Below are 15,683 nucleotides of genomic sequence, written 5' to 3'. Positions count from 1 at the left end.
TATCTACTGCACAACCAAGTCGCGTCAAAAAGCACGCCTTGAAGGTTGTTGATGTAACCAGCCGCTACAAAGAGGTTGCACCATTAACTAACAAGACCGCAGTAGAAATTGCAGATACATTTGGTTACGTATAATAAAGACGTAGCTTTCTGATGAGGCTGTGTATGCTTCAGGTTGATTTTAGGTGCTGTCACTCAGATTTTTACAAAATAAAACGTGCATGTGTGACCGGAAAAAGTTGAACCTGTACGTTATGTTATGTAAAAAAATTACAATTTAGGATTTTTCTTTTTTAATAATTTATTTTGTCATTATATACATATTTTACTGTTATTTGCTATAACTTCCATACATTTTTAAATAAAAAAAGTTTATTTTTAAGTAAATATTTGATAAATTAAATAGATTTAAAATAATAACTGAAACAAGTAGAAGCCTTACCATCAGGCCCCTTTAATATGCACCATCAGGCCCCTTTAATATGCAGTTTTACAAAAGGTTTTCATGCGAAATGAAATCTAAATTTGTCTGATTAACTATTGGGGACGCAATATGTTCAAGAAATATTAGTGGTTTATTGGGCAACTGGCTAAGTAAATCTTTTAAATTTATTTAGGTGCTCAAAGAAATCCTTACTGCCTTATCACAGAGCACTGCGGAATTGCATTGGTCTACCAGAAGGTTTACCAATGATGCATATATGGCTTCGAACCACGGGCCTCCATTTCTGAAGCCAGAACTCTAACCATTACACCACCACTGCTATAATAATAAGATCGCTGCGTTTAGCAAAAGCCGCGCATAGTGATGACCTTATTTGATTAATAAATTCTAAAAATGCTATTAAGATAAGATTGCTCACACTCTATCGTAACCTGCTGGGAAAACCATCAATTATAATATCTTATATAATTATAATAACTTATAGTATCTTCTGGATGTTATAATATCTTCTAGAATGGAGGTTGTGCTAATGCAAACATGCTAAAGTCTTTAGGTGTTTGGACAAAATGACACTTGATTTTTCAATTTTACGTTTTATTAGTGAAGGCAAAACATTTTTTCCATTTCAAATAGGTTTGTAAGACATGGGGAAAATTGCAACTTTTGTACATTAAAATGATATTTCTCAAAAAATTGGGGTCAGTAGAGCACGGAAGCAAAAATACCCTAAAAAACGCCCTTAGTAACTCTGGGAGCGTTCTCAAAACACCCTCCTCTTCCTGATAGAGAAAACCTAATTTTAATTATTAAAAATGATTATTTTAAAAGAAAAACTTTATAATAATTTATTGATTTCAAATTTCGTTAATTTTATTTTAGAGCTCTACAAATTTTTTAAGTTTAGCACCACCTTCATTAAAAAAAAAGTCAAAAATAAAAAGTAGTTTTTTAACGCGTTTACTATCGCGTTTCGTTTACATCGGTTTCTATCGCGTGTTGAGCTTATAAAAAGAGCGCTTAAACCTAAAATAAATAACTTAAATTGAAAAACTTCTAAAAAAGCGCAGAGAAATAACTGTAAAGACAAGAACTACTATTGGATTTATTCTACTCTAAAATGTTTCAATGTAAAAAGTTAGTTGCAGAGTTAAAAAATATATAACATAAAATAATATAATATTAAAAATATTATATATGATATTATCATATTAATAGCTAACATTAATTATCAAATATCAAATGAAGACTATTGAGTTGGGAACAAATTCAACATTTAATAAGTTCAAATTTGTTTGCATTAAAAAATAAGTTTACACATAAGCGACATTTAAATTTGAGGCGAAGAATAACTCCATACAACCTCGATCACCTATAATTGTCTGTGACGCTATTGTGTGTTGGCTGAAGCATATAATCTTGTCCATGCACGTGCTATAGTTTAAACATCAAAATATAATTTGAATCAAAGATAAATATTAAATAAATAACGCTGAAAAACTAATAATAAACAACAAGTTAGTAATGAAGGAAAAAAAAAAAACTCAAAATATATAATTTATTATGTAACTATGTTAAACTGAATATCATTCACACCGGTTATCATTAATCGATTAATCCGTACCGTTTTACGGGTTAACTTACCGGTTTCAATAGCTTGTTCTTCGTTGACTTTCCATTTTTCTGCAACATCGTTTGCTAGCGGATCGTCTGGGTTTGGCGCACTAAGTAGCGCTTGAATTGAAAGAAGCACCGTTCTTATTTGCAAGGCCGGACTCCATTTATCTAAAAATATTTATGCTTTGTAATTTTCTTTTGTCACAAATTAACGTACTAATTTAAATGTTAAAACAGGAGTCTGTGGACGAACTATTGTGTCAGGAGTCTGTGGACGAACTATTGATAGACTAGCTTTTCACATAAGACAGTGGAAAAGTAGGGATAAAGCTATTATGCATTAGAATGTTGCAAAAAAATTAAATAAAAATTAGAAATAGCAATTTAAAGTAGAATCATACAGATAATTATTTTTTTATTATAATTATTACTCAATAGGATAGTTATTATCCTAGCATTTATCTCCTGCCCAGGACTCGCAAACTTTATGAAGTAACATTCAGAAAAATCAGTTTTCTATTCAAGTTAACTTTAGTATGTTTTTTTTCATTTTTTAGTCTTTTTTTTTTTCAATTTGTGTAATAACTATTTACAAAATCAGCTTCTTTATTATTGTATAATAATATGCTTTTAATGTACAATAATCAACTTCTGTTGCAGATCATTCAACTTTTATTGGAAAATAATCAACTTTTGTTGCAGAACATTCAGCTTTTATTGCTCAATAATCAACTTGTGTTGCAGAACATTTAGCTTTTATTGGTCAATAATCAACTTCTATTGCAGAACATTCAACTTTTATTGGTCAATAATCAACTTGTTGCAGAACATTCAGCTTTTTTGGTCAATAATCAACTTCTGTTGCAGAATATTTAGCTATTATTCGACAATTATCAACTTCAATTGCACAATAATCACCTTGATAATAATATAAAATTGATAATGAAATCAAAATAATTACAGCCTTAAGTTGAAATGTGTCAAGATGCATTAAACGTTTGATTTTTATGGCAGTCTTATATCAATTTAGGAGCCTTTAATATAATCAACTAATGATGAAAATATGCCAGCAATATACATAAATATGTATATGATATACATATTTATGAATATTGCATAATTATAAATAATAAATACATTAATACATAAATTTTAAAATTAGAAATAACATTTACTTATACCTACTTCAATAAACTTTGAAAAATAAAACGTAAATAAAATGAGCATAAATAAAATGAATAACCTTTAAGAATATCCAAGCATATTCGTCCTAATTTGTCGACATTTGGATGATATATTTTAGTAAGAAATCTAACTTTTGGTGCAGCCATTGGATACTCTTCAGGAAGAAAAAGCTCTAATTTGAAAATACCACCTTCAAATGGAGACTGCAAAAAAAAAATTTGATAAAATTGTAAATAAAAAATAAACAAAAAGATTTGAGTTCACTGATACATTGAAATTTTAAAATAGTATAAATGTAGTACCTCTCCAGGACCTGCAATTGTTACATGAAAATATCTAGCATTCTGTTCATCAGGAACTGCTGTGATGCCTTTAACAGGTTCAGTCAACAAACGATTAGTTTCCTAATATTTAAATAAATTTAAACCTTTTTAGGTTAGCTCAATAAACCAATCATTATAAAGAGAATAGAAATTGTTGTTGTTTGGTATAGCAAATGTTTTTATCTTCTCTGTTGTATTTGTTTTGAAAATATGTTCTTAATAATTTAAAAATGAAATTTAAGTTTAAAAATTTTACAAAGATGATGATAATTCTAAATAAAATTATAAATAGTAACAATAATTAAAATCAACAAAATTGTCCCCCCTCCCCCAACTTCGGAAACAAAATTAATATAAGAAAAAGTTATAAAAAATAATCAACCAACTCAAACCTAATGGTAATATTATAACAATTTTTACTTTATACTTTAATATTGTGGATTTTTCTACTCCAGTCTCATTCATGGAAGTGTTATTTTACTTCTCGAATTAATTTAAGTTTTTTTTTCATCTAAGTTAAATAAAACAACATGATGTCAGACATTGTGAATCAGAAAACATTTAAAGCTTTAAAAAAAAGCATCATTATGTCTATAAAATTTTTAAACCAAATAAAGTTATTTGGAAGTTAAATAGATGTGTTTGCTGGCCTTTAATAGTATAAAACCAGGCCAGGTTTCGTTAGTATAAACCCAGGCCAGATTGCAATAGTACAAACCCAGGTTGTGTTTCAATTGTAAGTAGGTTCAAATATTCACAAGTATGATTAAAATTCTTGTGTAATCAGGTATGATTACACTAAAGGTGTTAAGTGACTTATGATGTTCAATAATAAAAAAATTTATGACTAATTTATGACTTAGAACCTAAAAAAAAATTTTTTAGCCCAGGAAGGGGCTGAAAAACAATAACAAAAACAATAACAAATAGAAACCCTGAAGTCCTTGCTGCCATTATAAATAAGAACTCAAGAAGAACTAAAGAAAAAGAACTCAAGATTTAAAATTGGTTGATCCTCTAACCTAAAAGTTTTTCCTAAAAAAAATTTTTTTTCCTTAAAAATTTGTTCATAAACCTCTTTACGTGTTTGAAATTCCTGGATACGAAAAACCGGGATGAAATAATTATTTTTTAAACTTTCAAATTCAGAGTGCTTTTTGAATCCGCATCCCTGATTTTAATGTTGCATAATGATATGGTATTGAATATTTTATTAATCAAGCAAACAATCGTCATGTCAGCTTATACTGTAAAAAACAATTACATTGTTTTCTAAAAAATAAGAAAGAAACAATTTGTTTCTAAAAAAGCCTTTTTGTGTGTGTTTGTGTTAGTTACATCCATTTACCTGGACAGATACAGTAAAAGGATGCAGCTTTGTTGAATGACAAGCCAACCAAGAATGAGTTTTGGTTCATTGAACTAGAGATGATAGCTTGTTTGAGCAGCTACCATGTAAGTATTTTAAAAAACGATGTAAGAGCGGCTCAAACTTGGCAGATAAAGTAGTTTCAACTACATTCACTTTTGGATCTTGTCTGAGAGTAAGAGAGTTGTTATTCATCAATATAGGAATGTCAACAATATTGCAATAGTTGTTGCCAGTAAATAACTAAGTTTTGTTGGAAGAGTAAAGACTTTTGATTGCTTGTTCTAAACAGTCAAAAGGTCAAGACAAGAATATAAAGTTCAGTTGTCACCAAATAGAGCCACTTTAGATGTAATATTGCCAGGAGGATTGTTATTGTAAATAAGAAACAATACATGAACAAAGATAGAATCTTGCTGTACTCCTAAATTTACTGGAAATGAAGAAGAGTGTAGGCCTTTGAGAATATCTTTAATACTGCGGTTAGAAAAAATGATTTAACTATCTTAAAATTTTTATATGAAGAAACTAATACTAGAGAGAATACTAATCACAGGATAGTTAGAGAGATCAGAGTATTTTCTAAAGTTTTAAAATATTGGAACCACTTATTTACTACTTAAAAATAGTTTAGCAAGGAATGAAGAGAATTCTGGAAAACACTTTTGTAAGACTATGATGGAAATGTTGTCTGAACCACATATTGTAGAAGATAAAATTGAAAATTGACTTCATTATGAGAAGCTGAAATGATTTGGATGTCTACCAATGAATTAACTTAGTTAACTTGAATGGCAGGAAGAGTATGACCATAAGATTCAAGAGTCAAATTAGAGAAAAAGTTCTTTGCAAATAACTCTACCTTATACTGGGGAAAAGTAATAAGATCAGACCCATGTATTAGATATGGAATGTTAGACTTACTTTAGTTAATGATATTGGTAAAAAATTTCCAAATATCTCTTTTGGAAAATCTTTACCTGTGAAATAAGATTCAAGATTTAGTAAACTGATAATAACAGAACATAGCATCAGATAGGACACTTTTACAATAACTTCTTGCAACAGTAAAAAAGATGAAAAAAATGATAACTGTTTATTATAGCTAATGCACTAGGGTGGTTCTTAAAACAACATTTTTGAAAAAAACCTGTTCATACCCCTTTACTTTGTTCTATATAATACTAAAACACTAGGTTTAAAATTTTTTTGAACAAAAAATTATTTTAGGGGTAGCTCAAGACCTTTAAAAATTTGACTGGTCCCTAAAATTTTGAAAATAAAAGTTCTTCTAAAGTATGTCAACCTGGTACTCAAAAGAAGCGAAATTATATAAAAACTTCAAAAACAGTAATAACTTTACAAAAAAAGCATGTTTAAAAAAACTATTTTTTTAAAACTTGAAAATAATGACTTTTTTTATTTTCAGCTTAAAAACAATAGTTTTTATCCATTTATTTAAGAAAAAAAAGTTATTTTTTTGGAAAAAGCTTCCATACTTGCTCATATCCAGGAGGTTAGATAAATACACATTTATGCATACTCAATATGGATATATATTGATATAAACATATATGTTTGCTATTATTTAGATGATGGCGTACAGTATCTTTATATATTTGTATAAATTTTAGTATTTATATGGTGTAGTATTTGTCAAAAGAGAAGATAATGATCAGATGGATGTGTGGTATGACTCTAACAAAAAAAGGAGCCATAATCTTAGACAGAGATCAGAAAAAGCAATGTACCAAATGTTTTTCAGAGAAGATTAAAGCGGTCTGTTGATATGTAGAGAGGTAACAGCTTCAGGAAAAAGCCAGAGGTAGAAGTAAGAAAACTTGGAGAGTTATATATTTCTTTTTATAAAATTAAAATAAATACATTTATTAATTTGAATAAAACTTGTTTATTGTAAACAGCCATAAAAATTTGTTAAATTTTGAGTTACATAAATAAAAAAATTCTGAAAGTATTGTTTATTTAAAAATTTATAATTTCATAATTAATTAATTTATAGCCTTCATTTTATCGCTCTTTTGCTAAAAGTTAATTTAGTGCAATTTAGAAACTTTTTCATATTCTATAACATTTTTATTCACAAAGAACATAAAAAATAAATGAACTTTGTAATTAAGGACGTATGATAAAAAATATCGTAATAAAATTGTATTTTGTTTGTTTCCTTGTTTGTTTTTCTGTTCACAGAAGACTTGAAAAATTGAAGGTTATATGAGTCAGGGAAACATGAAGATGGGAGAGAGTTCCAAGCATTAAAATGTGGAGAAAAAAACTAGATGGTTAAAAGTTTTTAGAGCATGGAGGGACAGATACATTAAAAAGATGCAATTTTGCTGAATGAAGTGAAGATAGATGAGCTAAAGATAATAGCTTGTTCAATGACCATGATAGTATTTAGGGAAAGAGAAAGAGATGCAACCTTACAACAATAGAAGAGTGACCTAAGTTCGGCAGATAGAGCAGGTCTAACTATATTTATAATGTCTTTTTGGACCTTGTCTAAACTTTTTATTAAAAAAAAATTAAAAAATTTGTAAAGCGTTCTGTTTAATTTTAATAATTTTTAAGAAAATGCTATACTTAAATAAGGAAATGTGATAAAATGCAGGCTGTATATGAGTTTGCAAATATTTTTTTCATTGTTCCCACAAAAAAAATATTTGCAAACTCATTGAATCTCTGAATAAAAAGCAAAACAAAATGGAAAGTAGTTTAAAAAAACAAACTAAATGTGAAACTAAAAAAATTTTGGAGGTTTAAATATAAAAATAAAGCAAAGAAAGATAAAAAACAGAAATGATCCAAACAAGGAAAGAGAAAACAAAACAGTACAGAAAATGCAAAAAAAGTACAGAGAAAAAAAACACAATACAAAGCATGACTGCAAAATACTATTAAAACAATGAGCAAAGAAAAACAAAACAATACATAAAAAATAAAAGAGTAAAGAAAAAACAAAACAATATGACTATTAAAACAGTGTGACTATCAAAAATATCAAAACTTAATCATTTATAAAAACAATTTTTAATTTTTTTATGATCTTGTTTATCAAAAAAAAAAAAAGGTTGTGAAAACACTAATAGTTACTAAAAAAAACCCAAGACACATCATCTAGCCCACCAAATCTATTTTAAATAAACTTTTATTTCACTTGCATTTATTTACTCCCAGAATTTGCTGGGAATTCAAGTACAATAAAAGCTTTTCTAAAACAGAAACACACACAAAAACACACACAGATACATACATACATACATACATACATACATACATACATACATACATACATACATACATACATACATACATACATACATACATACATACATACATACATACATACATAGTATAAAATTAATTATATAAATTAAAATATATATATATATATATATATATATATATATATATATATATATACATATATATATATATATATATATATATATATATATATATATATATATATATATATATATATATATATATATATAAAATTAAGCAATATGTATAAAACTACAAATATATGGGCAACTTGAGATTAGAGAAAACAACTTTATATATTGACATACTCTACATAATGAACATTTACTCGAACGTGTATATAATTTATGTTGTTCTCAGGTATCTAATTCTTATTCAAATGATTGCATATCGTATACCTTGATAATGCAACAATGGAAACAAGATTACTTAATTTTTTCAAACTTAAAAAAACTCTAAATTAAACTATAACTCTGTTTTATTTGCTTATTAAAACAGTTTTCATTCGAAAACTAACAAATATTGCTTGCATCTAATTTTAAGAATTTAACTAAATAATAGAGAGAAAAATAAAAATATAAAAAAAAAAGGAAAGTACTTTAGTGATTCGTCTTGGTAGACCTGAGGCCATAGTGAAGATTCCAAACAAAATATGGGTTTAAAACTGCCAGCAGCAAAATTCTTGTTGCGCGTAACCACTTTGCGATTTTAGAGGGGCGGAAGGGGAGTAAGAAGTTTAACTTAAATTTAGAAAAAATAAATATAATTTTGGGGATACTTTGATCTTATATAAACCAAGTACAAGAATAATGGGGATGCTGGAGTTTATAACTTGAAATAATTTTAGGCAGTATGCTTTTAAGATTGAAATACCTATTGATGTTTTACCAATAAATATAAAACATAAAGTACAATTAAAATCCTTTTATAGCTAATACCCTTTCATCCAGTTTCTGCTTTAAAAAAATACATCATTGGTCAAACTTTTATTATTTAATATTATTTTTAAAAGTATTTTTGTAAAATATTTACGTGAACACAGGGCCGGCGCAAGGGCCACGCGACTTATGCCGCCGCATAGGGCGCCAGCATGGCTGGGGCGCCACGCTGGTGTTGCCAACGTTTTTTTTTTCTTTTTTAAATCATAATTTTGATTTAAAAAAAATAAACTTGAATATAATTTTTGGCGTCCATAACTTGTACAAGTAACAAGTACTATTAGGGGCGCCAAATTTTATATAAATTTTAGTGTTACAAATTTTAGTGTTACACTGTTAATTTTGTACATTTTTGCTCAGCACTTAACTAAAAATAATGAAATCAAAGCGTAGTAGTGAGTTAATTGTTGAAAAAAATAAGTTTTTGAGTTAATTTTTTATTTAAATCGTTTTTTTTTTATATGTTAAATGTTTATTGTAATCGTAAACTTATATTTAGGGGCGCCATAGTTTATTTTCCAGACTATTGGTTTTGTATGTATTTGCTCTGCACTTCAATGAAATCGGTTTTTTTTTTATAGAAAACGCAAATCAGATATGGAGAGAGAACACAAAAAACAAGCAAAGACAATAAATCGGTCCAAACAACAATCAGTATTAATTGCAAGTAAGATTTGATATAAGAGTACATTTAATACTATCAAGTTATTAACAACAAAATAATGATAATTTAAAGAGCTAATAAATTAGCGTTATTTATGCCTTAATAAACATTGTGTTCTATTTTTATAACATATTTAGAAACTAAATATGTTATAAAAAACTTAACCATAACTTTTGTAATTTACAATATTTTTCTTCAAAAAATATTGTAAATTACAAAAGTTATGACCATGAAGTGTCAAATTTTGAAACGCCTTGTTGAAGGAATTTCAAAATTTGACACTGTTCTTTTAAACATCTTCATCGGGTAACTGCAAAAAAACTCATATACACTATAAGGCAAAAAATTTTAAAATAAGTTTATTGGTCTTTGTTCCTGTAAAGTTACTGAGTTTAACTTGTGTGAACTGCAGTAAGCTTTGTGTTATTCTATAGTTCTTGACTGCACTGTCAACGTAAGTTATAAAGAACAAATGATACTTGCTGTTCTGTTTATTTATGCAGTTCCAAAGTAAATGCGAGGGAACATTTTCTTGGATTTTTTAGGTCTTAGATACATCTGGGCAGGGGTTGATAACTTGCTTGTTAGACAACATTTCAAAAAAAGAAAACAAAATATGCGTGGCCAAGTTTATGATAATGGATCAAACATGAAAGGAAAAAATATAGACGTACAAAAAATAATCCTTGACAAAATCCCACGAGCATTATTTGTTCCTTGTAGTTTAGGTTTAGGTCAAGGTTTAGTGAAAGGTTTAGTCAATGTGGAAGCCATTCACTAAACCTTGTTGTCAATAATGCAGCACTTCTCTGCACTGTAGCAGTTAACTTTTTCATCAATGTTCTGAAAATTGTTTCTGGATCAATCAATAGATATTAACAATATATTAACAAATTATGTAAATAATCTGACTGTAAAACCTCTCTTGTGAGATCCGTTTCGAAAGCAGGATGGACGCCTTTAAACTTTTGCGATACAATGCTGTTGTGGTTTATGACGCCTTCTATGAATCCATGTAAGATTTCAAAATTGATGCTTTTGAAAAATATACCGCTATGGAAATGGTCAAAAAAACTACAGATTTCAAATTCCTTTGCTGATCGGTCACTTGGCATGATGTCTTATTCAAGTTTAAATTTTAAACAAAACACTTCAGATAAAAACTGTTAACCTGCTGAGCGCTTCGAAACTAATTGAAAGTGTCGAGACTTTTTTGGAAAACATGAGGTAGAATAATGGACTGTATAGTGTTATCACAGATGAAATAGAACGGAACGAAAACTGATCATTGATCCAAAGTTCTCTAAAGAAGTTAATTGATGAACCTGTTAAGTTGGGAAAAGAGTCTTTAAAAGTAAATTTCTTTTTTGTAGTTTTAGACACTGCAACTAATTTTTTGTCCAGAAAGATTCGAACAGATGGAAAATATAGGACCAACATTGTCTGAAAAAATCCCTAAGACCAAGTTCAATCACCATATTTTGATTTATAAACTCTAATACTACGGAATAAAAAATAAAATTTTTTTAAAATGGTTTAAAAGTCATTTATCTAACCGAAAACAATTCGTACCATTTGACAATGATTATCAACCGATTAATGCGATTAATATTTAATAAGATATTTTGTTTTTATTGTATTTTAAGGGTTATAATAAATATGCACGGCGTTAATTTTTGGCCAAAAATCTTTCAGCGCGAATTGTTCGCGCGACTATTAAAACTAAATGTTGTGTAGACTGGAATATTTTTATGTTTGGTTCAGTCTACACTAAAACATGTAGTTAAGTAACCAAGGATCATGGCTTAATTGGTCAAAAGTTGAATGTTTTAATGTGTTAATATATTGAAATAGGAGTTATATTTTTTGTATGTAGAAGAATATATGTATTTTTACACATTCTTCGTTTTATTTTAATCATAATATATAAGTCTACAAAAAGATGCTCGATAAACCACTATGTTACCTCTTCTATGCACACAGTTTTATATTTGAAATTGATACTTGCATTAATATCTTTCTTTTTAGCTAGAGATTTTGAAAGTTAATAAATGTATCTTGAGATATCTTATTTTTTCTTGTAAAAATTGACATTTTTGATATTCAAAAAGTCTTAAAACCTAAAATAATGAATTAACTTTAAAATCTCTAACTAAATATGGACCTAACACACTAAGGATTATTTGCGGAATTTTTTCATAAATGAAGTAAAAGATAAGTATGAGTTTATCTTTGATGTTTCTATGTGACTTTTTGACTGATTTTCAGAAAACTGGCACCCATTTTTAAAAAATATTTTTTTATTATTTGATTAAAAAACAAACAAAATATTTTTAAGACTTTATCTTGAATGTTAAAATGTAAATGTTATACAGTTTTTTATTTATTTGTCACTTGACATTTAAATTTCTTTTTTTTTTAATTTTATATTTGATAAAACATATTTCATAAAAATAATATTTATTAGTAGGTATAAATATATATTAAAACAGTATGAAAAAATGTTTACAAATATCTTTACTTGCAACATGTGACTGGCTACACATCAGTGTTATCTGTGTTTAACCGAGAAATGCATTCAGATCATTTTATGAAGTAAGTTTATGTTTATGCAACATTATTGTGTTATAAGGATATTTAAACACACTAAATATTACCTTTTATTTTATTTGCAAAGTCTATTTTATTATTACCTCAGTAAGAAAGCTCTGTGAGAAAAAAAAAATGCTTGAAAGTTTTTGAAGTTCCTAGTTTTATATTTTTATCATTCGATCTTCATAATTGTTTATATTAGTTATTATTTTTACTTTTATATTTTTGTTTTGTTTTCTGTTTTATTTCGTATTCATGAATTTCAAAGTTATGTTCATTAAATTTCAAAATTGTCTGGATTTCATTCCGCATTTTTGTATACTTTGTAAACAAATTGTAACTTTATTAAATATTTTTATGAAGGATAAATTTTTTACTTGGTTACATATTATTAACTTATTATTAAGTTCTTATTAAGTTGATAAACAAGTTTATTATTGATTACAACAGTTTTATTATTGAAAACCCTCCAGAAATGTAAAGACTGGTACTACTGTGAATAAAATGTATAAACAGCTATTTTTAAATGTAACATATTCAAACGACTATTTGAATATGTTACATTAACTGCAGTGTTCACAAATTTTCTATTTTTATAGATTTAAATGTTTTATATTAATAATTTTTCATACAAATGTTGGTGTATATCTTAAAAAACTGTGTTTTTTAAGATATACACCAATCATTTACAATTATTAATATCCATTTTTATGTTGCATGTTCAAAAACAAAAACAATTTGTAGTTTATTTTTCAAAGTTGATAAACATCTGATACAAGGTATCGAATATACTTATTATGAAGTTATAGTAATCTGATACAAGTTATCAGATTATTAAAGAACTTAATGTTTGTGTTAAGGTTATCTAAGTAAAGCCATGATCCAAGCAGAGATACAGAGTCTCAAAAGGACTCCGGATTTGTATGTCACAAAAAGATTGTGAATTTCAAAATACGTATCACAGATGTAATGACTTGCAAGGCTGCTCAGTTTTATGGCTTTTTATTAAAAATTTGTGCTGGCAAACATCAAAAAGAATTTAAAAGCAACAATTTTTTTGGTTTCATTTAATTTCTGAAAATCCTTTTGCATTTTAATTATATCTCAATTTAATTAATTTGAACAAATTATATTTGTTCAAATTAACTAATATATTTTTTTAGACTTGGATTTTATTCATATCATTTCAAGATATTTTCATATAACCTTCATAAAAAAGATAAGATATTCAAAATATGAAAATAATTTATTTCTATTAGTTTTTATAAATATTACCTGTTATAAAAATATCAATATGATACCTTTCTTAATGTTATGCTTTTTTTTTTTTTTTAATAAATTAAAGTGTAGATGTATAGAGTAGTTCTATTGGTTTAAGTTTAAGTTATTATATTGGTTCAAGAATAAATTACTCTATTGGTTTAAGACTTAATTAAGGTTAGCTATTTAAACCACAACATATCTAAGGCTAGGCTGTTCAAAAAGCTATGCAAATCACAGTGTGGGTAGATTTATGAAATAGAATTTACAAATTGAATGAAAATAGAATATGTATGATAAATTGATAGGACAATAGTAATTTTATAATTTTGTTTTTTAGGTATTGGCAGGCTGTACTTGACGACTTACTTTCCTGCAACGAAATCAAAAGAACCTTCAACTACAAACCAATTTAAAAACTTTTTATAGCAGCATTTTTTAAGAAGAATTTTCCCTTTATTTTATTTACTAATTACATAACTTATATTTCATAATTTCTTTAAATTATTTTTGGAGATTGTTTAATTTTGGTGTTTTACAAAATTTTAAGTTTAAAAAATTATTTTACATATAGATTTTTAGTTTTTTAATAATTAATTTTCATTCAGAAGTATAATTATAATTGGAGTGTCCAATTTTTGTAATATTTTTTCTGCAAATATCAATTCGATATTGTGTTATTAATGTGAAAGTATAATCTCAAGATATAATTTAAAAAATGGTAGGATGAGGTACATAAACATACGCTTTGTTTGCTTATAAATAAATTTCAAGTTTAGCGCAATATATCTGTACCGATAGAAACCACTCGCAAAATATTTTAATTCTGATTGGTCTATTAAAATTTTACCGTTATTTTTACACGGTTTTCACTTACTATGACTGTAAGTGTGAAAACACGCGCAAACTGGCGATAGGGAGATTTTTGAACAAAAATTAACGCCGTGATGCGCAATTTACCAAAACACATTATATGATAAGTTTATAATAAAAACACATTTTTTCTATGTAGGGGGCGCTAAACCTGGATCTTGCATATGCCAAAAAAAATCCTTGAACCGGCCAATGTGATACACGATATCACATAATTATTTTAGAACAAATAGAATATTATATACAATAGTTTTTAATTTCTTTGAATAATAGACATAAAAGCCTGAGGTAAAATAATCAGACAGTATCAATCAGACAATTTTTTATTAGAGTAGGCCTTGCTAATCTTGCAAGGAACTATACTTTAAAATGTTTTTTTTTCTTTTTTTTCTTGTTTTCTGCTCAATAAGAGAGGTGTGGAAATAAATTTGGGAAATAACGATAATTTTTAATATAAATCTATAATTCTAGTGTTTGCATTTTGCTTGTTTTTTTTAATTTTTAAAAAACAATTATATCAAATATAGGTTTAACTCTTTTAACCTTTTGACTGCTCAAAAGTTCTAATCAAAAAAACCATTCAACTTTAACAAATTTATTGCGTTAATCATGCTACAACTTTTAGCACAAGTTTTATTTGCGTTTTTATTGGATAAGTTGCTTTTATGTTTTTCTTTTTTTTCCTTTTTTTTTATGTATGTTTGTATGTATATATATATCTATATACATGTATGTATATATATATATATATATATATATATATATATATATATATATATATATATATATATATATATATATATATATATATATATATAGGGGAGATGGGGGCGCATTGATCGCCGTAGCAGTGTTTTGAAAATTGCGCAGAACCTGAAAGAGATGTAAAAACTTATTAACTACGAAACACATGTAGAACTATCTGGCTTGTGGAATATATAAATATTTTGATTTAAAAAAATGATAAACATGAATAATTTTAACTTTTAAACAACCCTCTCAAAAGATCAATGTACCCCAAACTATGGGGTACTATGATCTCCGACTTGGGGCACATTGATCTTATATGCGTAATATTATCTAAACGTTTAACACTTCTATAACTAAATCTTGTAAATAATTTAGTCAAAGGCTAA

At 26.9% G+C, this 15,683-nt stretch overlaps 1 protein-coding gene and 1 long non-coding RNA gene across 3 annotated transcripts in view; one reads left to right on the top strand and one right to left on the bottom strand.

Annotated features, from left to right (window-relative positions):
* Window positions 1–1,716: 1,716 nt before the first annotated feature.
* The window catches only part of LOC100198598 (ubiquitin-conjugating enzyme E2 N), an 88,261-nt gene continuing 74,294 nt past the window's right edge, over window positions 1,717–15,683 (bottom strand). The window contains exons 2-6 of one of the 2 annotated variants that reach the window (XM_065817468.1): window positions 8,819–8,875; window positions 3,546–3,647; window positions 3,302–3,446; window positions 2,086–2,226; window positions 1,717–1,875 (exon numbers count right to left, since the gene is read on the bottom strand). In XM_065817468.1, the coding sequence (XP_065673540.1) occupies window positions 1,832–1,875; window positions 2,086–2,226; window positions 3,302–3,446; window positions 3,546–3,647; window positions 8,819–8,851 (465 nt within the window). In that variant the 5' untranslated portion in view covers window positions 8,852–8,875 and the 3' untranslated portion in view covers window positions 1,717–1,831. Of the gene's footprint in view, window positions 1,876–2,085; window positions 2,227–3,301; window positions 3,447–3,545; window positions 3,648–8,818; window positions 8,973–15,683 lie in introns of those variants that run through there. The other variant, XM_065817467.1, reaches the window with a different exon arrangement.
* On the top strand, window positions 12,184–14,414 carry LOC136090796 (uncharacterized). The gene is made up of 2 exons (XR_010643727.1): window positions 12,184–12,417; window positions 14,015–14,414. It is a non-coding gene; the product is annotated as an uncharacterized LOC136090796 (long non-coding RNA).

Source organism: Hydra vulgaris, chromosome 14 (assembly GCF_038396675.1).
Source record: "Hydra vulgaris chromosome 14, alternate assembly HydraT2T_AEP".
Lineage (NCBI taxonomy): Eukaryota > Metazoa > Cnidaria > Hydrozoa > Anthoathecata > Hydridae > Hydra > Hydra vulgaris.
This window is presented reverse-complemented; position numbering and strand designations above follow the sequence as displayed.